Source organism: Micropterus salmoides, unplaced genomic scaffold, assembly GCF_014851395.1.
Source record: "Micropterus salmoides isolate LMB-PRFRI ecotype aquatic unplaced genomic scaffold, ASM1485139v1 Ms_hic_scaffold_14, whole genome shotgun sequence".
Taxonomy (NCBI): Eukaryota; Metazoa; Chordata; class Actinopteri; order Centrarchiformes; family Centrarchidae; genus Micropterus; species Micropterus salmoides.
In genome coordinates, this window is record NW_024040485.1 from 32697499 (window position 1) to 32723727 (window position 26229).

Genomic DNA, 26229 nt, shown 5'->3' on the forward strand with positions numbered 1-26229 from the left:
CATTTACATTTTTATGCTGATGATACCATTATTTATTGTAAGGCTGCTACTTAACATCAAGCTTTTTCTTATTTACAATCTGCTTGTAACCTTGTTCAGGTACAACTGTTTCAGCTTAAGCTAGTTTTGAATGTTGAGAAAACTACGATTATGCTTTTTTCAAAATCTAAGAAGTCTCTGGACAGTCTTCCAAGTATTTTTACTATACATGGTGAGCAGATCGAACAAGCCAATTGTACAAATACTTGGGTAGCCTATATTAATTGATGATCAGCTCTCTTTTAAGTCGCACATTGACAAACTGGTACAGAAGCTCAAACTAAAAATAGGATTTTATTTTAGAAACAAAGCCTGTTTTTCTTGGAAAACCAGAAAGAGACTGGTTGGTGCAACCTGTCTCACTGCACTCGATTACAGTGACCTGCTCTATAGAAACATTTGTCTTTGTTGGAGACTGTCTACCATAGTGCTTTGAGGTTTGTGACTGGATGTAAAGCATCAACACACCATTGTACCTTGTACAAAATGACAAACTGGCATTCATTATCAGTGAGGAGGCCCAGACATTGGCTCACTTTTAGTCTATGCTGCATATGCTCCCCTCTTTGCACTTATATATCATGCAACATCAGTTCCTATAATTTGCGCTGTGATAGCTTGTATTTGTCATCTGTACTTACGGTCCGTACAGAGCTCGCTAAGAAGGCCTTTAGTTATGCTGCCCCGTCCACCTGAAACACATTGCAGACTGATTTGCAGTAGCGAAATCTTTTAAGTGGTCTAATGTTGTTTGTTTATGTATCGTAAGGGTCTTGTTGATTGTTCTTTATTGTTGTGCTCGTGTTCATATTTGTAACTGTGCTTTGTCAATATGCTGCTATTTTGGCCAGGTCTCTCTTGGAAAAGAGGTTTTAAATCTCAATGAGATCATCTGGTTAAATAAAGGTTGAATAAAAAAAATGTTGTGTATTCTAGTTATCATAGCTGTTCTTTAACTGAACTTGTTTCAACTTTAGACTTAAAACAAAAAATTATTTTACTTTATCCGTGCAAGAAAACGTCCCTTAACTAGTCCAACATACATTTCTGTATTATTCACAGTTTCAAAATAAAACAACTTATACCACTTTCCATTTCAAGTTAAGAGGATCTAAATTAAAATTTCGTGTCAGTTTACATGTATAAGGTAATTGTCAGGTTCTCTCACCAGTCCTTTCTTGTTTACCACAAAAGTGTCTATATTTTAGTTGGAATCTAAATACATGACTTATATCTGCGGTTTATAATTAGTTATGTCCATGCTTTAACTTTGCCAAGGCTTAAAAGACTCTACTTTCTTTCTCTGGCTCTGAGTCCCACACACCTGCCTCCTTTTAGTTTAGTCAACACATTTGATAAAAGTCTCAGATGGTCAACACAACAAATTAATGCAAGTCTAACTTTTGAAACTTGAAAACTCAAAATAAAGTTCAAAATCCAAAACTTGTCAGAGCTCTTTGAGTTAAAAAGAAGAAATAAGTGGACGTAACTGAACGAGGCTGTACTGATTTACAGAGAATCCGTCTTTATGAGACAATATCACAAAGGTGCAAAAAGCAAAGTCAGTTTGTCTGCATAGCGGATTTAAAGTGGTTTGATTGGATAAGACCAAATGATTGAGAATAATTAGTTCACGTGTAAGATGCAATTTTATGAAGTTAGAACAGAGAATTTAGCAAAAGATGCCTGACATCTGAAAAGATTTGAACACTTAATTAAACACTTAATTTCCTGCAGTCTGGAGACATTTTCTGCAGCAATTTAAGGTGGAAATGTCTTTATTTATACAAAAGGAAAATTCAGATTATAAAAATATGATGGGATATAAAGCAGCATTTTTTTTTTAGCTTAAGTCATTTTTTCTGGACAATGTAGATCTGTTTTCTTTTAATATTCACATTGCACTGCATGTTTTCTCATAGCACCTACATTTGTTATTCAGCATTTCTTGTTGCAAGCTATTTTTCAGAACATTTTTAACAAATGCTTTCAAAAAGGGGACAAAATCAGCTATTTCAAAAAGGGCCGGAGACACTTCCCAGCGTCCCCAGTGTACATGACACCTACACAATTGCCCCCAAACACTCTGACTTCTGGCACTGAAGTTATTGTTATAGTCTTTCCCTCACTGGTAAAAAGATGTTAATTGTATTATTATTAAGCTCACGTGTTATGTTTCTTGTGTATTTTAAGTATTTTTTTAGTTATGAAGGAAAAAAACGAGTCCAAATATAGATAAAACATTATATTTTTATTTTATTATCATTGTTTCTGTCTTTGGTTTTCCTCCCCCCTGAAACCGAAACCTGCCCCCCCCACTCCTCCCCTCCCTCCCTCCCTCCTCCTCCCCCTCCGGCCCTGTGTGGGTCAGACAGGAACAATATGGCGCCGGGAGGAGCGTTAGCTTCTCGACCAGTCGTTGTCTGATAGACTGGCGATCCGGCAGGATGAACCTCTGCGCCCAGTACCTACGGTAAGCTCGGTGCGGGGTCCTCTGCCGGTCCTCCCGCCGTACAGGTGTTGTCAGAAACGGACACTTTAACCCGACAGGTGAAGTGTTTTGTTCGGTTGCTAACGCTAAAGCTAGCTGCTTCGGGGGACCACCCCCCTTAGCTTGATGTTAGCTTCACATATCAACAAACAATCGATGCTACCTTCTGCCGTCACCTCACTCAAACAGAGTCAAACATCTGGAAGGTTTGGAATAAAAGTGTGTGTAGGTGTACTTATATAAAATGTTTGTTATCCGCCACTGGTGTGAATTTATTCTTAAATGTGTGTTTACCCGCCACAGACGGACGTGGTAACCCTGTGTGTTGTCGCTAGTTAGCTTTAGCTTGCTAGCGACTTTCTGCGCATATCAGGTTAGCTTTGATGCTGTTACACGTTAAACGTGATTTATGGTTAATGAATTAATTAACACCGGTCTCTCTCATCTTTTTAGTGTACCGGTTAATGTGTCCACCCGTTTAATCTGCTGGTTTTAAATGTCGGGAGGTGAATTAGCTTCGTGCGGGCTGTTAGCTAGCCGACGGGTTTGTTATTCGGACATATTTAGTCGCGTTTTGGATCCAGGGATTAGTCTGAGCCCGACACCACCACCACCACCGAGCCCTCCTGCCGACATCTGATACGAGCTGTGTAATGTTTCACTGAAGGATGGAGCCGTACGTTGGCAGTAGCATCACTGCAAGGTGTCTGTGCAATAAGGAAGTGCTGGCTGATGTTAGCATGCGTGAGGCCAGCTGTTCCCATGCTGTTTGTGTGTCTCTGTCTAACCTCCTCCTCTCTGTTTACACCCGAGCAGACAGGCAGAGGCCCTGAAGGCTGACATGACAGGTAGGTTTGCACCATCACCTCCGACACTTCACTCACACTCAGGCTGCTTTGTTTTTCACTGCAGGCACGTTTTTGTGTTCAGACTGTAGAGCTGTGATCCTCCTCACTGCTGAGGAGAACCTGTTGAGCACCGACTGGTTTTTAAGCGTTGAAAGTTGGGAGCAAGTACTTGGTCAGACTCTATTATTTACTGACATGAAGCTGAGTGTAATGACAGCAGGGATCTCACCAAACCACACATTTAGTATTTGATACTGATGCCAGTAAAATTCCACGATCATGAGAACAATTTGACACCACGGCAAAATACAAAACCAAAACAAAATGCCCGATGTATTTCAACATTTACACTTTACATGATAACAACTGAACAACTAACAGCTGTGTGAGCTGTGAGAGGACGTCCAGGACAGATGAGAGGGGGTTCAGGACTGAGCAAGCTGGAGAAATTACAGCCTTGGACTGTGCGTGTTTAACATCGAGGGTTAACCTTGTCAACGTAGAGGGTGTCGTTTAAGTCAGGGATCTTTCTTCGCAGTGTTTCAGTCAGAGCTGGACGATTAATCAAAGGGATCTCAGAACTATAACCTGTGTAAGTTTCCCATGTCGGTTATTATTATTTAATCCTGACAATATTTCCCACTGTGGGTGTTCATGTACTTTGCTCTTAAAAACAAACTACGGCGTGTGTGATCACCGGTCGCTACGCACACACATCGCACTGCTCCTATAACACCACCTGTCAGGTAGATGAGGAGATGAAGCTCGCCAAGCGATGCCGTGAAAATCACTAGTTGCTGATTGATATTTAATGGTGGCGTGATCAGTTATCAGTTACCATTTACCAGATAATTGATTTTTGACGTGTTTGAATCCAAAAGAAACATCCCATCTTTAAAGGTTTAAAAGTTTTAGTGGCATCTAGTGGTGAGTGTTGAGCATTGCAACCAGCTCAGCCACCGCTCACCGCTACGGTGGCCGACACGCTGTCGGCTGTCGTGCTAAATGATACGTGTGGTCCTCATGGCGACGTCCATGTGAGAGGCCCCGCGGTGTCTGTAGATAGAAATGTCTCATTCTGAGGTAATAAAAACGTAACGGTTCATTATGTGAAGTCTTTACACACCGCTGAGAACATAGTTATGGATCTTATATTGTCTCTGTCAATAGATCCTCCTGAATGTGACACGCTGGACCTTTTTTAAATGTTGAGGATACTTTCATCACAAACCTTGTCACTGTTCAACTGATCGTGATTATGATTTGAGGTCATATTGTCGTGCCGTAGATTCAGCAGCCCGTGTCATTGAAAGTGTTAAATGAATAATCTGAGCTGACTAAGCGTCACTTCTGTAAGTTTTGCTCTTCAGCTCAGTGGCTCTTCCTCCCCTCCTGCTACTCGGCAGCCAGTGCATTGATTTGATTTCTCACCGACCACGCTGTTTGGCTCTCTTTAGATTTCACCACTCGCTTCGCCTACTTTTACCAGCCGGTTTGATTTTTAGAGCAGAGCAGCAGCTCGTCATGGCGGCTGGCCGCCTGCCAGAGTGTCTGGTGGAGGAAGCTGCGTTCAGCCTGCAGGCCCGAGCGCTCTCTGATGGTCTTTCATCTCTGTCACACCTGACGATGATTAAACGGATCTCCAGCCTGAACAGGAAGACCGACATGCTTGGTGTGATCGAGGCAGCTGCTTCTTTTGATGTCAGCCTCAGTCCTCAGACTTCCCAAATGCTCATTAAACGTGTTGGTGGGATCTGCAGTCGCAGGCAGATGTTTTCTGGTCAAAAGAATTCAGACGGTCGGCCTCAAAGACGAGGCCTCAGATTGTAGTCACACAGTACAGATCAATCCAAACAGCAATTTCCAAATGTTCCATAAGAGGAGAACATTAAATCCTGCTGCACCTGACACAAATTATTATTCAACTTCATTAACAGTAATTAATCATCACTTTGTTGTTCAAGTACTGGTTCCAGTTTCTCAGCATTTGGTCTTTAATCAGGTAATACTGTGAGACGAGGTCTGTCGACTTATTAATAATTAATCAGGTAATTTAACTGACACTGAAAAACAATCTGTGGACCAGCTAATAATTAAAAATGATCTTAAACTGTAGCTGCTTGTTGTCACTTTGCCCAGACGTTGTTCCTAAATGTAGAAGGTTTTGTATTGTGAGAAGGAGGCGGCGTAAGCTTTGGCTTTCCAGCAGAAACAAGGTGTGAACACAACATTGACATGTCATTATAATCTACAGAGCTACAGGAAGGTGTATTCTCTCCCTGTTAGCTCTGTGTTTGGTCTCCACCAGCTCCTGAGGGAAACATCTGGCTCTTCAGCTGCTGAACGCTGCTCTCTGTTCACCAGCTGCTCTGACTGAGTCTGAGCAGCTGCTGTACGGCGGCTTCTTACAGCTTTGTTTCTGGAAACGGCGCTCTGAGAGTCACTATAACGCTCAGGAAAGCCGAGGGCAGCATTGGATTTATACAGACATACAATAAAGCAGCGTTTGATGGAAATAAATATCAGTAATATTCAGTAGTTTAAAACTTAGAACACACAGACGTTTCTTGGACAGACCAGCCATTAAAATGGTGAAATGTGAAATAAGCTGACGCCGCCCAAGTTGTCTGTGAGAAACACTTTGATACTTGAGTTTCAGTGTTGACAGTAAAGGTACTTTTTAGATTGCTTACTTTGTAAAATACTTACTTTCCTACAACACACTTCTCAAGTTTACTCACATGCAGCTGTAAAAAACAGGCACTGAAAGAATTAAATCAGGAACCATGTGATCAAACTGTCAACATTATTCCTGAGGTTGATTCCTCCCCGTGTGTTAGATTCGAAGCTGGGGGCGGCAGAGGTGTGGACGTCACGGCAGGCCCTGCAGGATCTGTACCAGAAGATGCTGGTGACCGACCTGGAGTACGCTCTGGACAAGAAGGTGGAGCAAGACCTGTAAGCTGCTCCGCCCGCATCACCGTCAGAGATGAAGAACTGATGTCACTTGTGGAACTAGTTTTCAGCCTCGTGTTGGCGCTGATGGTGGATTTCTGTCTGTCTGCAGGTGGAATCATGCTTTTAAGAACCAGATCACCACACTGCAGAGCCAGGCCAAGAACCGAGCCAACCCCAACCGCAGCGAGGTCCAGGCCAACCTGTCGCTGTTTCTGGAAGCGGCGAGCGGTTTCTACACACAGGTACGATTCAGGTGGAGCTCAGGGGGAACCTGCAGGATCAGGTTCAATGTCAGTTCTGGTTCTCGTCATTGAATTTAATCCTTTTTGAATCCTTATCAGGATTCTGGTCCAACAAAATCCAAATATTCTCTCAGACAGAAGTGGATAAGACGCATGCCTTTGGTGTGAGAGACGGGGGTTCAATCCCCCGCTGTGACACGTCCACCGATGTGTCCCTGAACCAGACATTTAACCCCTCGTTGCTCCAGAGGCGGGTGACCTCTGACTGTGGATAAGAGCTTAATGAGTTGAGAAGAATCCTGATTCTCACACAGCTCCTGTTTCCCTTTTGACACCTGAGATACCAGATATCAATGAATATTGATTTTTAAGCAAGGCAAGTTTATTTGTACAGCACATTTCAACAAAGTGCTTTACATAAAACATTAAAACAGACAAATAAAAACATTTGGGTTTGGTTTCCAATAATCAGGCTTTTCACCTTCTGTTGTTTTGCTTTTTTGATCTCCCGTCTGTCACCAGTCGACCCTCGTATGATATTTATTTCGTCTTATTCACAATCGTCTAAACCTATTGAGAAACTGGTGCTCATCATCCTGATCTTCACGCTTTAACTTCTACTCTCCTGTTTTATCTTCAGAATCAGTTTTATTTGCCAGGTATGTGCACATACGAGGCTCCGATGTCTGACTCATGCAGTAATAAAATCAGACAGTATATATACAGTGTGGAGAACACATATATATATATATATTATAAACAACAACAATATAGACAGATGGAATAGTGCACTGAGCAGAGTGCAAAGGATGCTGATATAAATAAGTGTTATGTGCAGGTGTTGATCTTGAGGTAGGTTAGTGCACAGGAATTGTTCCTGACACTGTGAGTCAGGAATCAGCTTGTTCATCAGAGTGATGGTTTCTGGGAAGAACCTGTTCCTGAGTCAGAGGGGAGGAGCTGGAACAGGTTGTGTTCAGGGTGAGATGGATCTGCAGTGATGTTTCCTGACTCTGGAAAGTCCTGAATGGAGGGCAGGTTGGCACCGATGATCTTTTCTGCAGTCCTGACTGTCCGTTGTAGTCTGCTCCTGTCCTTTTTGGTGGCAGATCCAAACCAGACAGTGATGGAGGTGCAGAGGACAGACTGGATGACGGTTGTGTAGAAGTGGATCAGCAGCTCCTTAGGCAGGTTGAGCCTCCTGAGCTGGTGCTGGAAGTACATCCTCTGCTGGGCCTTCTTGATGATGGTGTCAGTGTTGGGCTCCCACTTCAGGTCCTGGTATGTAGTGGATCTCAGAAACCTAAAGGATTCCACAGCAGACACAGGGCTGTTGAGTATGGTGATGGGGGCAGAATGGGGGGGCTTCTCCTGAAGTCCACGATCATCTCCTTAGTTTTGAGCGTGTTAAGCTCCAGGTTGTTCTGACCGCACCAGAGAGCCAGCTGATCAACCTCCCGTCTGTAGGCCAACTCATCACCGTCCCGGATGAGGCCGATGAGTTTGACAGATGAGTCTCCTGAGGTGCAGTCGTTGGTGTAGAGGGAGAAGAGCAGTGGGGAGGGCACACACCCCTGGGGGGCGCCAGTGCTGATAGTCCGGAGGCTGGATGTGATGTTTCCCAGCCTCACCTGCTGACTCATGTCAGTCAGGAAGTCTGTGATCCACTGGCAGGTGGAGGCTGGAACAGTGAGCTGGGTGAGTTTGGTGCTGAGGATGTCCGGGATGATGGTGTTGAACGCCGAGCTGAAGTCAATGAACAGGATTTTCTTGTTTTTATTTTCTATTTAAGTCTTTTTGTTGTATTTAAATGTCTCTTTATATAAACCACCCTGTTTGAAATGTGCTATATAAACAAACTTGCCTTACAACGTCCGAGAATGAACCGTCCCTCCTGCTCTGGTGTCTCCAGTTACTGCAGGAGCTGTGCACGGTGTTTAACGTTGACCTGCCTTCTCGCGTCAAGTCGTCTCAGCTCGGCATCATCAGCAATAAGCAGAGCAGCGGCAGCGCCATCGTCACCCCGCAGCCCAGCTCCTGCTCCTACATCTGCCAGCACTGCCTCGTCCACCTCGGAGACATAGGTGAGACAACTCCCCTTTAATCTAATCGCGCCTTTACTGTCCCCGAAGACATTCTAACAAAGTGTCCGGCCTTCATTTTGTCCATTTCAGCACGTTACCGTAACCAGACCAGCCAGGCGGAGTCTTACTACCGACATGCGGCTCAGCTGGTCCCGTCAAACGGTGAGTCTGATGCTGCAGGCTGGGGGACGTTTTCTTTAACTTTGAACTGCATTTGAACTAGGCTAACAGTTTCCACCTACTTCTAGTCTTTGTGCTAAGCTAGGCTAAAGGGTATCTTGGTATCTTAGTCTTGAGGGGGGGATATATTTATGCAGCACTTTGAACATCCTCTTTGTTAAAACGTAACGTGCTTTGACTTAAGAAACTGTGTATAAATGAAATCCTGATGATGTTTTATCAACCATGTTATTATTTCAAAACGTTCTACAAATTAACTGTCACAGAACAAATAATTTCAGTTTTATTTATAGATAGATGTTACAAAAATACCCAACTTAAACAAAACACGCATGAGTTTATTTATCCATCCATTGTCAACCGCTTATCCTGCGTACAGGGTCGCTACTTTACAGTAATGGAAGTTTAAACAAGCTTATAGATGCGTCTCTCTGACTGTATCTGTGAAAATGAGTGTAAAGGATCTCCTCTCCTGCCCAGAGGGGACTCATTGGATATTGAACGGTCTTTGTCGTTCGTGCCGAGGATGTGAAGTGTGACTTTGTGTTTGTGCAGCATCCGTCCATCTTGTTCAGCTTCTTAGTGTCACCGGCTCTGATGGGCAAAACTGGACTTGCAACAACAGGCTGGTAGAAAATGTGCAACATATTGCCGCACACGTTAAAGGACCTGGGCTTCCTCGAGAAGAAGAGTCTGCGCTGTCTCTTCTCGTAGACCGTCACTGTGTTTTAACTAGGGCTGGGGCGATTCGTCAACCCATTACGTAAATACGTCGACGTGTCGCTGCATCTGGGGTGGGATTCTCCGGGACAAGCTCCAGCTACAAGACGGCGCCTTTGACCGTCTAAAGTTTAGAGAATTTCAAACAATCAACAACGTGCTGCTCTGGGAGCTCTGAACTGGAAACAGCTTCACTGCAGCACAGCTGCTGTCCACGAACACGTGAAGCGAAAGTATCCCGCAGCACTTTGTCTAGACGGCAGCGCCGCAAATTGTGTTTCCTTTCTGTCGCCACACGAGCACGGCACATTATCAGCACGAGGACACGTAGTGTTTCTTCATTGCCTTCATGTTAAAAGTAATTTCTGCCCCGCTGCTGTCATGGTAACGTTACACCGCGAGTCACGTAACGATCGGCTGTTTCATATTTTCTGTTTGAGCGAGAAAACAGCTGAATCTAATTACAGACGATCTGTGACTGTCTGTACAGTCTGAGTCCTTTCAGGTGTTCACTGATGCAGAAATACATTTTATTATCATACTGCATTACTTAATATTGAAATGAATCCATGTCAGAAACATTTAAAGTTTTAAGTAAAGCAGCGTAATTAGTCAGTGATGTGGAAATTTGATTCATTTTAAGATTTGCTGCTATTGTCATTATTCTGATGTGCTTCATCAGGATGATTGAATAAAATATAGATTTATTGATTAGATATGTTTTTGATATTTGGATAAATTTGTATGTTAATCGAGTAATAGGCAACTTTTCTTTCTTTAGAATAAACAAAATTAGTCGTTAGATTAATCAACTTGAAAAATAATCGATATGTACAGCCCTAGTTTTAACGACCGGGTGCGTTTGTTTTGGAGAGGAGCCTCGGTGGTAATTCGGCTGCAGGTAGAAACCTCCTGAACGGTCATCACCGAAGGATTCCTAAAATAAAAACAAACTCAGCTGCACCGGCTGCACACAGGTTATTTCTGACACGGATTTGTGGTCGATTCTCTCTGACCAATCGGTGGTCTGCGGCGCTTTCACGCCACCTTTCAGTATCGCGTCAGCCGCTTAGAACAGACGTGATACCAAAATCACAGACAAGTAAAGTCGAGGCGACAGGAAAAGGGGCAGAGGTGAACGCCCAGGCGTCTGGAACCCTCCGCCTCCGTCACCTCTTCTCCCCGGATGTAAATAGTTTTCAGATTAATCCTGGTCCTCCGAAAGTCCACAAAAATATAGTTAGCTAGCTTCCTAAAAATGTAAAAATTCTCTGGATTATATTGTGGCTTTTTCCAGCTACTGAACATGTCAAGAATTAGACCCTTCCTTACGTGTTCCAGCAGGTAAAGCAGCACTCGGATTAGAGCGGCCATGTTTGTAGTTTCTCCCTGTGTATGTGGTGTGATGTTGCTCTGTGTCTCCTGCAGGTCAGCCGTACAACCAGCTGGCCATCCTGGCGTCCTCTAAAGGAGACCACCTCACCACCATCTTCTACTACTGCCGCAGCATCGCGGTCAAGTTCCCGTTCCCAGCAGCCTCCACCAACCTGCAGAAGGCCCTGTCCAAAGCTCTGGAGAGGTAACGCTGCGGGAAACAAACCTCACACGACACGTGGGAGTTTTCTTTTAATGCTCCGTTTAAACTGGCTCTGACGCCGTCCTCTTCCTCCCTCTGTGTCCCTGCAGCCGCGACGAGGTGAAAACCAAGTGGAGCGTGTCGGATTTCATCAAGGCCTTCATCAAGTTTCACGGCCACGTGTACCTGAGTAAGAGTCTGGACAAACTGGATAGTCTGAGGGAGAAACTGGAGGAGCAGTTTCAGGTACAGCATGAGGACACTTTCCAGAGTTTCTTCTGCGCGGTGTGATTTAAAGTCTGATGACCTGTGTGTGTGTGTGCAGAGGCTGATGTTGCAGAAAGCCTTCAGCTCTCAGCAGCTGGTTCACATCACCGTCATCAACCTGTTTGAGCTCCACCACCTCAGAGACCTGACGGCTGACGGCGGCGAGCAGAGCTACAGCAGCGAGCAGCAGATCAGCTGGTTCCAGCTGCTCGGACTCTTCAGTAAGAACCGAAATACTCCAAATACTGACTGCGATAATACTGCTAGTATTCACACTGCCGGGGCTGCTCGGCCTTTCAAGTAGCCGTGTTTCCGTGCTAGAACCACCAAGACCAGTCTGGGCCGGGCGGGTCATGAATAAGTACTTATATTATGTGATGTGACTATAAGACAAGTATGTGTTTTAATAGCGACAGTTACAATATCGACCATCGATTCAGGAACGAGACCTCGGTATTGTGTTTACATGTGTGTCTGTTTACATAAGAATTAAATGGCTACTTCTGTCCTCTCGTCTCTCCGTGTCGGAGGCAGCTCCTCCACATAAAGAGCGACAGGTGTCGATAACGAGTTGCTCGAAGCTATGAGGTGTTTTAATTGGTGTTTTTCCCAAAGACTAGATGACTCTGGTCAGAATGTTTGTAACGCTCGAGGTGGCCGCGTCGATCGTAGTAGATCGTAGCCTTCGTCCGTCAATAATAACCTCGCCTATTATTGACAGAAGCTGTTTCAAGCGGCACAGAGCAGATGAACACCCTGTGCAGACTCCTGATCATAATACAAATAAAACAAAGAAGAAACCGTTTAACTGCGTAGCCTCAACCACGGTAGAAGCACAAGTTAATAAATCTACAAAAGCCGGTTAAAATGACGACTATATTGTGTATTGCACATATTTCTGGGACAGTGTATCGTCCAACATAAGCTAAGGTTTAGTTAATGATCTGTGACTGCTGCTGTGTTGGAGGGCTGGCTCATGGTTGGTTGTTGGTGGCGTTTGACGTGACTTCCTGTGTTCCCAGTGTCCTTCCTGGGTGTCATGTGCAGCCGCGCTCTGCTCAACAAGAGCCGAGGGGAGGAGATCATGGGGGAGTGTCCTCTGCCGGCCATCAAAGTGTCTCTGGAGTGGCTCAAACTGAGGCCCAGCGTCTTCCACGAGGCCGCTGTGGACAAGAGGCAGTAGTAAGTCTTCTGTCCTTCAGTCATTTGATCAACGCTCAGTGGTTTTGCGGTTGTTAACTCCTCTTCCTGTCTCTCAGTATCTGGCCCTGGCTGGTCTCCATCCTCAACAGTTTCCAGCCCAAAGAGGACGACGTGTCGGGTTCCTCAGGTAGGACCGCAGCGCTGAAACCAATCAGGTTCTTTATTTAGTTCAGGGATCGATACGAGCTCTGGTCTGAGTCCAAACAGCGTTTTACAGGAACAACGACTCTGTTGGTGGATGGCAGTTAGTCTTCATATCCTGTCATCCCTTCAGAATAAAAGCTGCTTTGGTCTTTGTGCTGGTCACCCTCTGATTCAGCCGATCTTTATAATCCAGCTGCTGCCGTCTCTTCCCGGATGGATCACGCTTTCACTCTTTTGTTTTGTTTGCCAGGAGGAAGAGCTTTAATGTTTTTGTTGTTGTTGACCTTCACAAATGAATCTCAGTGTTTCCAGACTTTGACATCAGGATGTTTTAGTTCCCAGAAGAGCCAAAGCCACATTAACAGCTTTAATTTTTCCAGCTGATGTATAAATGATGTGACAGCATTGCCAGATGTGTTCAAGCTGAAGGTGTGTTTACTTTCTCTGCAGTGACGCCCCTGCCAGAGGAGTTTGAGTTGCAGGGTTTCTTGGCGCTCCGCCCGGCTCTGAGGTATTCCACTTTGATTCAGCAGTGTGGTGGAGAATCAGTCATCAGTGTGTGTCCATGTGTTGATGTCTGTTGGGTGTTTCAGGTCCCTGGACTTCACTAAAGGTCATCAGGGCATCCTGGTGGACCGGGACGGCCTGCCGGTTCACACTCGACACCAGAGACTCATCAGTCTGGGCAAATGGGTGGCCGACAACCAGCCGGGGTGAGTGTTCGTCTGCTCTGTCAACAGAAAGACAACCTTACTGTGAAAACGGTGAGACAGATTATTAATTAATCGATAATAGAAAGGGTAGTCGCAGAGCGAGAGGAGAGCTCAGTAGGTGCAGTTCTGTAGTGTCTCTTTGACATCCAGGTTTAAAAAAGAAACAATATTTTGTCTGAGGGCAGTGGTTGAATGACACGCCTGTCCTCCACCTACCTTGTGCCCTGTGGAAATCCCATCTGTGGTTTGTTTTTATGTTCCAAAGGTGCAAAACTGGCCGTCACAAATAGTTTGATCTCTAGTAAATAAGCAGAATACTAATCAGCCACAGGTCTCCACCTGTGAGAGAGCAGCACGCGTCACATTCAGGCAAAAGCCTGAAACAGTTTCTAAAAACGTCACCGAACACGTTGCTGACTGATCTATAACACACAGCTGAAGGCTGGAGAGACTTTCCACTGCATCGGTGACCAGAATGTGGAAAAGAAAGGAGATAATGAAATGAAAGTTTGATTTTAGGATCCATAGTTTGTCTTCCACAAGCTGTTTAGAGTCATTTTATAGTAATTTTTAGCCTTTTTGAAACTCTTAACAGGACTTGCAGTAACCAGTAGAAGGATAAGCTTTACTGACCACATCAAAAAGACGAGGAGCCCGATTGGCATGCGATTTTGTTATTTGACATGCATAGTTTGTCCACCAGAGGGCGCTCTGCAGCTTACTGTTGGCAACACGGGGCTTTGGAACGCCGCAGATCACAGAAATCAGCTGTACTTCTGTTCAAAGTATTAGTTATTTAAACTGCATTATGTCGTTGTCTTGGTGAGGGTTTCATAAATACACATATCAAATGTTAGGGATGATCTGTATGTAGGGCTGGGCAATAAAACAATAATGATTATTATTGCAATATAATCAGGACTTAATTTTTCTATTAAAATATTTATTTTGTTGACTTTAATCATAATAGTTTTGAATGTTTTACCTCAGATTTGTGAAGTGATTCTCTGTTTGGCATCAAGTTTTTGTCCAATTCTGACTATAAAGAAAAGTTTAACCACATAATTAACATCAGGTTTCTTCAACTTTCACTCAGGAGCAAAGATCAGCCTTTAAACATGAAAAAATAACGATTTGACATTTATCCTGATAATTATCGATATCGACTGATATGAAATGTTTTTATTGTGATAACATCTTTATGTTATGGGTCTCTAAAAATAATTAAATAAAGAAGGTTGACGTATATAAATCAGAAGATCAGATTTTAAAATCCTCAAATATCAAACTCTGGATCTGCCTTAAAGATCCCAAGTCCTCAAACTCTGAGTCACTTCTTCTCCTCTCTGCAGGCTGATCCAGTGCAGAGCGAGTGAGGACGGCCTCCTCGTCTTCATCACCGACATTCCGGAGCAGGACATCGAGGAGCCGCAGGAGAAGGACGCGCCGGTGCTGCAGGAGTCGTCCAACGGCGAGCAGACGCCCAACGACGGCGGAAACTCCGGCCTGAAGTCGGTGCTGTCTGCCGGGAAGACGCAGAGCTCGTGGCCCGACGGCAGCGACCGGCCCGTCGTCACCTTCAAGGAGAACATCAAGCCCCGAGAGCAGGGCCGCGAGGCCACACGAAACCATCACCTGAAAGACAGCGGCAAGGAGCGCCGGGACTTCGCCAAAGGCAACGGGGCTGCTGGGAAAGCAGAGCTGAAGAGGGACGGGAAGAGGAAGAGCGAGCTGAAAAAAGCCGGTCACGAGAAAACCACGGACGCCGGGAAACAGGTGCGAACTTTTTACCACCTTTGAGCAGCTTCATCGGCGACAGAGCCGCTCAGATTTCACCGAGGAGTCGAGTCCGAGCAGCCGACTGATTTTGTCCTCTCGTTCAGGTGAAGGCGCAGACGGAGCTGAGGAAGACTCCGGTGTCCGAGGCCAAGAAGACGCCTGTCACTCAAACTCAAACCACCTGCTCCAACCAGTTCATCCCCATCCATCATCCTGGAGCCTTCCCACCCCTGCCCAGCAGACCAGGTACACACACACACACGCATTTCACAAAGTTACCTTCAAATAGAAGCTAAAACCCTCTGCTAAGCCCCGCCCCCCTTAGATACTGTTCCTAAGTCCTTAAAGTCAAAGTCATTAAAAAGCAGTACGGCTTTATTATGTTACACTCAGCAGGAAGTTACATCTAACTAACATTATATTAAGAACGATCGACAGTCGACATGTTTCTGGATTTATTTTAGGTTTTGGAAAGAGAATAAATCGTCCTTCTCTTTTCAGCCTCTGCTGTAACTACTACAAGATGCCGAAGGGACGGCGTTTGACCAGATCTTAGAAAAATACAGCCAGAAAAAGCTGGAAAACGACTCGAAAGTGTTGGACCTCAGTTAGAGCGAGTCCTATACTGCGCTGCGATTGGCCAGCTGTGTATTCAGGGCGTGGCTTAGCGAAGGGTCGGTTGATTAGTTGATCAACAGAAAATAGTTAATTGATGGTTTTAAATTTCTGCGGGCGTTTCTGTGTGTTTCAGACCTGCTGTTACTTGTGTTGGAGATGTTGTATATTGCTGCCGTTAAGGATTTGATTAGATTTTTCTGAAAATGTGTAGGATTTTATAATGTGTATCTTTACAGGCCGTTTTCTCTAAATGGGTTTTTCCTCTGAGCCTGAAATCTTCCGCAGCTCTAAAGCCGAGTTCACACTACACGATTTTTAGCCTGAATTGCCGCTCGGCGACCGTCAGGCTGCGATCGGAGGTAAATCAGCGGTCGATCGGCGGACGCCAGTCGTTATGTGTGAACTACTCAACGACGCATCAAAACGGCTCGACATCCACATCCAGCCAATGAGAGCAGGCGGCTACTTTTTCACTTCAAAACCTTTTTCCTCCCCTGCAGCTCTCTGTAGCTCAGCCTGCTGCTGCCTGCGTGTGCTGATCCATCCTTTCACCCAGATTCTTTGTCTTTAGAATAACAAACAGCTGTTTCATTTCCTGTTTCATATTTCACGTGTGTTTTCTTGACTAAACGTGGTTTGGAGACCAGCGTCAGACGACTCAGCCGCTGTCAGCTCGTGTAGCGTGTGACCCCCTGTCACCGATCAGTCACGTAGCGTGAACGCCACGACGACTTCGAGACTCCCGTCACCAAACTCTCCAGCTGTCTTCCTGACTGTATTCTGAAGCTTTTTAGAGGCGTTTGTTCATCTGTCATTCACAGCCTGAATTATAGAACTTTTTTTCACTGAAACATGGTGAAAATTGGCTTGTTGACGAGGCTTGAGCAGGTGAAGAGCGACGCACAGTGAGAGAGTCTGATCCAGCAGGTCCAGAGCAGAATCCGGTAATACTTCAGCCGGGAGGGGGTCCAGGCGGAGAGCAGCCGGGATGAGCGGTGTTTCCTAAATCTAAACTAAATCTAACACGTTGTTATGCATAATTCCCTTTCAACTCATATTATAGCGACTAAATGCTCTTCTCCTGCAACCCCCTCAATCGGATCTCAGAACTGAAAATCCGATGTGTACCCAACGGTTGAGGGTCCAGCCTCTGATTTATGAAATAATAAGAGAGATCCCCTCAGTGTTCAGATTTCAGTTCTTGAAATAGATGCAAATTAGCACATATTTAATTGGATAGTGTGTCATTTGCATATTTAAACATCATAATTCAGAAAACTTGTAATACAAAATATTGTCTTAATGCAATTAATCAACTATGAAAGTTTCATGGCGATAATTTCTTTACCGTGTTGACCTGCAGCGCCTCGCCTGGCTCAGTTGTCCACCTCACGTGTGTCTGACCTTTACTAACCGTTACTTTTGTCAGTACAGGTGTCAACGCAAGCTGCATTTTGCGTAAATCAAGTTATATCAGAATTATTTGCTGGAAACACTGAAGTGGCCTCGTGTTGGATCTGATCGCAGATTTACAGTCCGTTTAAATTCTGCTCTTCCTCCGCAGGTTTCCCCCCCTCGGCCTACGTGATCCCTCCCCCGGTGGGCTTCCCGGGGCTTCAGGTGAATCCAGGCTTCACCTTCTCCACTGGGGTGTCGGTCCCGTCCTTCCTTCAGCCGGGCGTGCACACCCAGGCCGGCACCCAGGGCGGGAAGCCGTCCCACATTCCCTACAGTCAGCAGAGGCCCTCTGGTCCCGGTCCGGGTCAAGGGCCGGGGTCCTCGGGCCCGGGCCCTATGAACCAGGGCCCCTCCCAGGGTCAGCAGCCCCAGGCGCCCTCCCAGCAGGCCTTGCAGCAGTCGGTCCAGCTGCAGGTGCAGGCGATGAGCCAGCAGCAGCAGCAGTCTCCCACCAAACCGGTCCAGCAGGTCGGGATGGGGAAGAGTCCACCTCACCACCCGGGGATGCAGCAGGTCAGTGTCTGCAGGTCTTCCTCCCTCGCTGCAACCTCCACCAATTACAGAGGAGGACAGCCTGCTTTAAGCCTGATTGGCTAAACTTATTGCATCAAAAAATAAGTCCTGTTGGTGCACAGAAACACTTCAACTGAAAGTTCTGTGAGCCCGTTGGTCCCCTCAGATAAATAGTTTCATGTTTTAAAGGCTCAGCAATTGTAGTTTCTATCAAACTCAGCAGGAAATGGTGCATCTGCTGGGGACTACTTCCAGCGGCGGATGAATCCACATGTGGTTCTGTAGTGAGTCTTTGGGGCAGCAGGACGGTCAGAATAAACTACAGTGTGTGTTTGTGGGTTTTTCTTTGCTGTGAAACCCAGACCGCCCTGCTGACCGCTCAGAGTACACTAAAGTAATGGTCTCTCTGGTCGTGTGTCTGGTCTCTGCAGTACATGCAGGTCCAGGATCAGCCGGCACAGATGTGGAACCAGGCTCAGGCCGCTCTGCAGAAGATTTCTCCCATGCAGATGTCCATGAAGCAGCAGCAGCCTCAGCAGCAGCAGCAGCAGCAGCAGCAGCAGCAGCAGCAGCAGCAGGCCTTTTACATGGCGGCTCAGGATCCCCTCAAGCTGTACGAGCACCAGCTGCAGCCGCCCAACATGGACAAGAAGATCAAGTACCCCAACATGCAGGATTTCTACTGGGAGCCGTCCTACCGGATAGGGGACGGTCTGGCTGTGATGGCAGACAGGATAAAGAGGCCTCCGCCTGGTGGGATCTGCTCTGAGCAGGACCCGTCCGCCGGGCCCCGGGGACCCCCGTTTGAGGTGAGCGTCTCTCAGGTGACTGAAAGAGGAGGAGGCGGTCCCGTCCTGCTGCTTTTCTGTCTCTACGCTGCTTTTTCTCGCACGTTTCCTGCTTCTTTTTTCCCCTCTCAGTCGTCTGTTCTGGTCTTTCAGAAGTTACAGACGTGTCAGTCAGGGTGCATTTTGAGATTAGAGGTGTTTGAAAACAGCACAAAACTTTGCTGCACTAGTTGGATGCGTGATTCAAAACAGTACCGGTCAGACGTTTTAGCAGACACCCATGTTTGTAGTGTGTATATAAATGTAAGTAGTTCAAGTCCAGTGAAAACCTAGATGTACCCAAGTAAGCAGAAGTTAAAAAACATTTGCGTCCTCAAAACAAACATTTTCAGATCTAAAACTTAACAATTAAATTAAGGAGTTTTGTTCATTATTTCACTGTAGGATCAACTGATGACCAGCTGCTCTGTCTGCCTCCATTAATATATATAATATAGCACAAATAAAGCTTTTGAGGGTGGATTAACAGGCTTGAATTAGGGCCTGTGTCCACCAAAAGCGTCTTTTTCCGGTCGCCGCGAGTTTCAACTTTGGGAAAAACGCTGCGCTCGTCACTGTCACTTTTTCCCAGCCGTCCAATCACAGTGCAGGAGGGGCGGGACAAACACCACACCGAGCACATTCGATCAACGAAACAGTGTGCCTACTCGCCGAGGTGTTTCCTCGCCCGCAAAATCTCATGGACCCACGTTCGGGAGTCCGTCCCTCATGTTTCAGTCTTCTCTTCATGCAGAGCGAGTAGGCCTACGGACTTTGTGGGACATTTTCTACACAGTAAAATTAGGTAGCCTACGTGTGCAGCACATCGCAAATCATACATCGAAATTATGTATCATAGACATAAACCATACGCTGCGCCTCCAAAGCGCACCCTGGCGCTCCCAGCTAGGCGTTTTCAGCTGGTAAAAACCGCTTTGGTGGACACGGGCCCTTAGGGTAGCGGTCGCATTATATATACCTCGTTGGTTTCGATCGTTTTATAGGCTACGTCATTAACAAGGTAGCGTGTACAGCCACGATGCTGGCTCAAAGTTGTGATGTGTGTCCGTTAGACAGAACTGCAGCGGAAAATGCATTTTATCAACAGATATCGGAAGCCATAGCTTTTCATGAGCAACGAACGAAACCACGTTGATCCTACAACACAGTTTGAGATTAGACAATTTGAACACAAGTGTGTTTTGAAAAGGTTACGACCGTCAGACCAGCCGGGTCCCTGCAGTGCTCTGGGTTTCCTTCAGGTCGTTTCAGCAGAGAGGATGAGCCTCATGTGGCGTCTCTCAGTTGTTGCTTCTACACCGACACGATGAAACGGGTCAAACATAGAGCCGTCCAAGGTCGATCTAAATGGGTCACAGCCTGTTTGATGCCCCCCAGATGTGATGTTTGTTGATATTGATGTTAAAAGTCATCAGAGTGACGTTAGTGAACCACGCTGCAGACTGGAGTCCCTCAGCACGGTTGAAGGACGGACGCTGTTTTTACTGTTGACTCGGCGTTAGATTTCTCTCCTCTGTGATGTTGAACTCTGTTCTGTGTTCAGCTTCTGAAGCTTTTAGCGTAACTTTGCTTCCACCTCTTGTCTTACCGGCTTGCCTTTCTTTTTCTCTTCTTTTCTCCCTTCTTCTTCCTCTTCTTCTTGCTCCATCTCTCACCAGGACAACAAGAGCTCGCCTCTTCTACCTCCTGACCTGTTAAAAACTCTAGCAGATTTTGAGGAGGAGGAAGAGCTGGTCTTTACTAAGCCTCCTGATTTCTTCCAGGCCTTGGCTGGTCCTCTTAGCACTGCTCCTGGACCAAACATATTTGTATGTAGCCGTGTCTTCTGCCTCCATCACCCCCCACCCTGAACACCCCCCCACATCCAGACCTAGAGCCGCACTCTGCTCTTCGTCTGCCATCTCTTCCCTGAATGGAGCTGCTGTCTTTCATGTCTTGTGATATTAGAGTAGTAATGATTTACCAACAAAAACAATGCAAATTTAATTCCTCCTTATATCAGTGAGTCTGAAAGTCAAATATGTAGCTTTGCTGAAGTTTAACTGACAGGAGGGCGAGTAGATCATAAGCAAATCATTCTTCTGTGGGGTTTTCTTTACCTGTAAATCTAATGGGTTTGGCAGGATATTTTACTTCTGCGTCTTGGCTCTGAATAAAATAAGAGAGAAGCTGACCGCTGAAAGACACACAGGCTGTAACCATGTCAGAGAAGAGATCGTTTTATGATTTATTTCTGCCAAGTGTGAGATGAAGTGGCCGTCGAACATCCGGTAATCCCTCTGACTGTGGTTTTAGTCGGATGCTGAAGGGCCCTGGTGATTTAACAGGAACTGAAACACAAGAACAGATGAAAGGATCAATCAAATCAAAGAGAAATATTAAATGGACGCCTGAAAGGTTTTCATAAATGTATTAAGAAGAGATGTAAAAGATGATAAGTAGGTATCTGGAGATCCAGGATTTCCTAAACGTATAATATCCTGTCTGTCTGAGTCTTCTGCTCGTAGACAGACTGCTGATGCTTTAAAGTCTCATTAAATGATCCTCAGACATCCTCATTTTATAAAAGTGACCCTTAGCTCAGCTGTAAGGATCTATGGCGGTCCTCGGGGCCTATTTGTTCTGACTTAAATATATATATATAGATTTACATTAACGACTTCTCGTGCAGCTCCTTCACAGTAAATGTACTCCGGCTTTGTGAGGTGCTTTGGTCACATTCCCTTCAGCTGGAGAGCTTTTACTGTGAAACAGCTTTTATGCACTTTAATACGCAGCAAGACAATGAAATGGATTCATCATGCGGCTCCGCTCTGCAGCATGTTTGTGAAAGACGTGTGATGATATATCGGATGTCTGCCGGTCCTCATCATGTCCGTCCTTCGTCTCTGCAGCTGCCAAACCAGACCAGGATGGAGAACGGCCCCGAGGTCATCAGCCAGTCTTCTCTCCTGCCAATGTCTGGCTTCCCCATGCAGGTCAGACCCATCATCATCTCACAGTCACATGCCTGCAGGGGTTGATGGGTTGTACATGAGCTCCTGCTGAAACTTCTGCCTCCTTAAATTCACCAAAGACTGAAACTGAACGTCAGCGTTTCTCAAAAAGAAAATGTCTCAGAATTGGATAATGCAGAATATTCACTTCAAAACCAGTTCAGGGGTTGAGGGGGGGGCTGAGGGTTTTGGAAGGGATTGGGTTCAGGGTTTGCAGGGCTCAGAGGGGCTCGTTCAGATAGGGGGTTTGGAAGGGACAGGTTTTCAGAGGGTTCACGCGGTTCAAAGGGAGAGGGATCGGAGACTTCAGAAGGACAGGGTTCAGGGAGTTCAGAGGAACAGGGTTCATGGGGTTCAGAGGGGCTGGTACAGATAGATAGGGTTCAGGGGGTTCACGTGGTTCAAAGGGAGAGGGATCGGAGACTTCAGAAGGACAGGGTTCAGGGGGTTCGGAGGGACAGGTTTTCAGAGGGTTCACACGGTTCAAAGGGAGAGGGATCGGAGACTTCAGAAGGACAGGGTTCAGGGGGTTCGGAGGGACAGGTTTTCAGAGGGTTCACACGGTTCAAAGGGAGAGGGATCGGAGACTTCAGACGGACAGGGTTCAGGGGGTTCAGAAGGGCTGTTGCGATCTGAAGTTGTTTCAACATGTTGTTATCTGGGAGAGGTTTGTAGATGAACTCCTGCTCAGACTTCTGCCTCCTTAAGTTCACCACAGAATGAAACTCACTATTCACTTTAGAACACTGTTTTGAAGGTTGTCTTTATTTTATGAAATGGAAGCAGAAGTCCTGCAGCAGCTGGTCTTCAAAAGACATATTCAAGTTATGAGTGAAAACAGTGAAAGTTTGCTGCAACTGTTGTAACATTGTTCAACCACCAGGTGGAAGTAGATTCAGTTAACATGTGTTAAAACATACATGCTTACATCTGCATGTCTGATAGATCAAATCTGTCAGGGTATGTGGCATCTGTTCACATTCGTATCACCGTATTAATAAATACTGTGATAAAATACTTAATAAATAAATTTATATATTCAATAATGAGATTAGAACCTCTGTTTGAGGACAATCCAGTGAATCCTATTCCTGCAAACACCTTATAAATCTAATAATACCACAAACCACAACCAGAGGTATTAAAGGGATAGTTATGAACAACATTATACATTGTGTCTTCATATCATGATCAAATCAATCAGATCTGTCTCTTCATTTGTTGTGTGTTTGTGTGTTCAGGAGTACAACCAGAACAGCATCTTCAGTCAGGCCTACGGCAAGAACCTGCCGCCCAGCTCCAAGCCCGACACTCCCATGATGCACCAGGAACCATCCCTCTACTCCCTGTTCGAAGGGACTCCCTGGTCCCCCTCCCTCCCTGCCAGTTCAGGTACGTCTCACCTGTAAAGATGTAATATATTTATATTCATAACCGTGAAACACGGCGCTGATGTAAGCGGTGTTCTGATTGGCAGATCACTCCACCCCGGCCAGCCAATCCCCCCACTCCTCCAACCCCAGCAGCCTGCCGTCCTCCCCGCCGACACACAACCATGGAGCCATGCCTTTCTCTAACTTCGGGCCCATAGGCACTCCGGACAGCCGGGACCGCAGGGTGGTGGACCGCTGGAAGGCTGACAAGACCGGTGAGGACGGGTTCAAGGGGTTTGGAGGGAGGAGTTTTAGGAGGGTACGGGGGGTTTAGAGGGTTTGGAGGGTTCGGGGAATCTGGAGGGATAGGGTTCAGAGGGTTCGGAGGGTTTAGAGGGTTCAGGGAATCTGGAGGGATAGGGTTCAGAGGGTTCGGAGGGTTTGGAGGGTTCGGGGAATCTGGAGGGATAGGGTTCAGAGGGTTTGGAGGGTTCAGGGAATCTGGAGGGATAGGGTTTGGAGGGTTTGGAGAGTTGAGGGGTTTGGAGTGTTTGGAAAGTTCAGGGAATCTGGAGGGATAGGGTTCGGAGGGTTTGGAGAGTTAAGGGGTTTGGAGCGTTAAGGGGTTCGGAGGGTTTGGAGGGTTAGGGGGTTCGGAGAGTTTAGAGCGTTAAGGGGTTCGGAGGGTTTGGAGCATTAAGGGGTTCGGAGGGTTTGGAGGGTTCGGGGAATCTGGAGGGATAGGGTTCAGAGGGTTCGGAGGGTTTGGAGGGTTCAGGGAATCTGGAGGGATAGGGTTCAGAGGGTTTGGAGAGTTAAGGGGTTCAGAGGGTTTGGAGGGTTCGGGGAATCTGGAGGGATAGGGTTCAGAGGGTTCAGAGGGTTTGGAGGGTTCAGGGAATCTGGAGGGATAGGGTTCAGAGGGTTTGGAGAGTTAAGGGGTTCGGAGGGTTTGGAGAGTTAAGGGGTTCGGAGGGTTTAGAGCATTAAGGGGTTCGGAGGGTTTGGAGGGTTCGGGGAATCTGGAGGGATAGGGTTCAGAGGGTTCGGAGGGTTTGGAGGGTTCAGGGAATCTGGAGGGATAGGGTTCGGAGGGTTTGGAGAGTTAAGGGGTTCGGAGGGTTTCGAGAGTTGAGGGGTTCGGAGGGTTTGGAGAGTTGAGGGGTTCGGAGGGTTTGGAGAGTTGAGGGGTTTGGAGTGTTTGGAAAGTTCAGGGAATCTGGAACGTTAAGGGGTTCGGAGGGTTTGGAGAGTTGAGGGGTTTGGAGTGTTTGGAAAGTTCAGGGAATCTGGAACGTTAAGGGGTTCGGAGGGTTTGGAGCGTGAAGGGGTTTGGAGCGTTAAGGGGTTCGGAGGGTTCGGAGGGTTTGGAGCGTTAAGGGGTTCGGAGGGTTTGGAGCGTTCAGGGAATCCAGAGGGTTAGGGTTCAGAGGGTTTGGAGTTTTGAGAGAGTGCAGAGGGTTTGGAGAGTTGAGGGGTTTGGAGTGTTTGGAAAGTTCAGGGAATCTGGAGCGTTAAGGGGTTCGGAGGGTTTGGAGCGTTAAGGGGTTCGGAGGGTTTGGAGCGTTCAGGGAATCCAGAGGGATAAGGTTCAGAGGGATAAGGTTCAGAGGGTTTGGAGTTTTGAGAGAGTGCAGAGGGTTTGGAGAGTTCAGGGACTTCGGAGGGACGGGGTTCATGGGTTCGGAAAGACGGGGTTCAGATGGTTCGTATGGACTGTTTAGATCTTAAGTTTAAGTTGTTTGAACAGGTTTTTAGCTGCTGTTTTGTCAAAAGCCGACTTCAACAGATAAAAAGCAAAAAAACTTTTCTCTTGAATTAAAATAATCCTGATGAACAATCAGAACCACTGTCGGGAAAGTAGTTCTTTACTCACAGCTGTCTGTTCAGCCTCGAGTTCAGATTCACTGTGAGCTTTTGCTTCCAGATGTTGACATGTGGTTGTTGTGGTGTTTTTTAGGAGCGGTCAGCGGGTTCGGTCTGGACTACCTGCCGGCGTCGGCCTCCTCTGCAGCTTCAGACAACAGCTGGCACCAGGCCGGACCGCCTGGCAGCTCCTGGGCCAGTCAGGAGTCTCCTATGGAGGAGTCGTCCTCCACCGTGCTGCTCGACAGCCTCAAGGTCCACCAACACCCCCACATCTTTTAGTTTGACAGTTCCTGTCAATTATGAGAAAGTTAAGACACAAAATACCAAAGAGATGTGTGTGTTGAACAGGATTAGCGTCGTGCTAACACTTTGCTCTCCCCTGCAGTCGATCTGGTCGAGCTCCATGATGCAGCCGGGCCCGTCGGCGCTGGAGCAGCTCCTCCTGCAGCAGAAACAGAAGCAGCAGCGAGGTCACGGCGCCATGAACCCGCCTCACTGAACGGCAGGCCGAGGCGGCGCTTTGTGTCCGGACGTCAACAAAACCACCACCAGGAGAAACGGGAGGGAAAAAAAAACAGATGTTTGACGAAGATGAGCTCCAACTAAAATGGAAAATTAAACCGGTGAGAAACGGTGGAGGCTGGGGAGGCGACGCGACCCCCCGACGAGGCTGAAACACCACCCCACCCCCCCCGGCTGTCGAGGAGCGGTGACGCCCCTCCTGGTCCGGAGGGCGCGGGATCTCTTCAACCGCGGTGCCATGCGCCACGCCACCGCCGGGTTTCCTTCAACCCGTGGAAATCTGAACATTGAGGAACATAAACCCCCCCCCAACACCTCACCACCACTGACCCCCCCTGGTTTTGGACAGACGCCACATCTCCACAACTCCTCTCATCTGGAGGAAGTTCTTACTTCTGCGGAAGAAAAAATAAAAAATAACCCGACCTCCTGGACGTCTGCTCGGTCCGGCCGGAGCGCCTGTTTTTTAGCGTCTCCGCCGGCGCAGACTGAAGGGGGGCGGGGGCGTTGTGAGAGAGAGAGAATGGCGTGGCGGTCGGGTTCAGGGGGGGAGGTCAGGTGAAGCACTGGGGGTCAAAATATAGACTGAACTTTCTGATCTCTTTCATTTTCATTACTGTGGAGGAAGAGGAGGAGGAAGGCTCTGTGTAGCTTGGCGTTTGAATGAAGGAAGCGGAGGAGGACGGTTTGGGTTGGTACAGCGATATAATATAAATAAATATATTGCCATAGTTGGACTTTAAACGGGCCTTGTCTCTTAGCCGTGTTGTGAGAACGAGGACTGGCCG

At 46.7% G+C, this 26229-nt stretch overlaps 1 protein-coding gene across 2 annotated transcripts; it reads left to right on the forward strand.

Moving 5' to 3' along the window:
• Window positions 1–2402: 2402 nt before the first annotated feature.
• smg7 (SMG7 nonsense mediated mRNA decay factor) lies at window positions 2403–25844 on the forward strand. Of its 2 annotated transcripts, XM_038719090.1 has the most exons (23): window positions 2403–2512; window positions 3347–3378; window positions 6219–6336; window positions 6446–6578; window positions 8491–8662; window positions 8753–8824; window positions 10991–11141; window positions 11249–11384; window positions 11464–11626; window positions 12428–12587; window positions 12665–12735; window positions 13203–13263; window positions 13346–13465; window positions 14818–15241; window positions 15349–15490; window positions 17427–17833; window positions 18265–18642; window positions 20340–20489; window positions 21576–21659; window positions 22919–23069; window positions 23155–23325; window positions 25011–25171; window positions 25305–25844. In XM_038719090.1, exons 1-23 carry the CDS (start codon window positions 2487–2489, stop codon window positions 25416–25418), a joined length of 3597 nt encoding a protein of 1198 aa, XP_038575018.1. In that variant the 5' UTR covers window positions 2403–2486; the 3' UTR covers window positions 25419–25844. The 2 variants fall into 2 exon arrangements, with proteins under 2 accessions (XP_038575018.1, XP_038575017.1); XM_038719089.1 differs by lacking the exon at window positions 20340–20489.
• The last annotated feature ends 385 nt before the right edge of the window (window positions 25845–26229 follow it).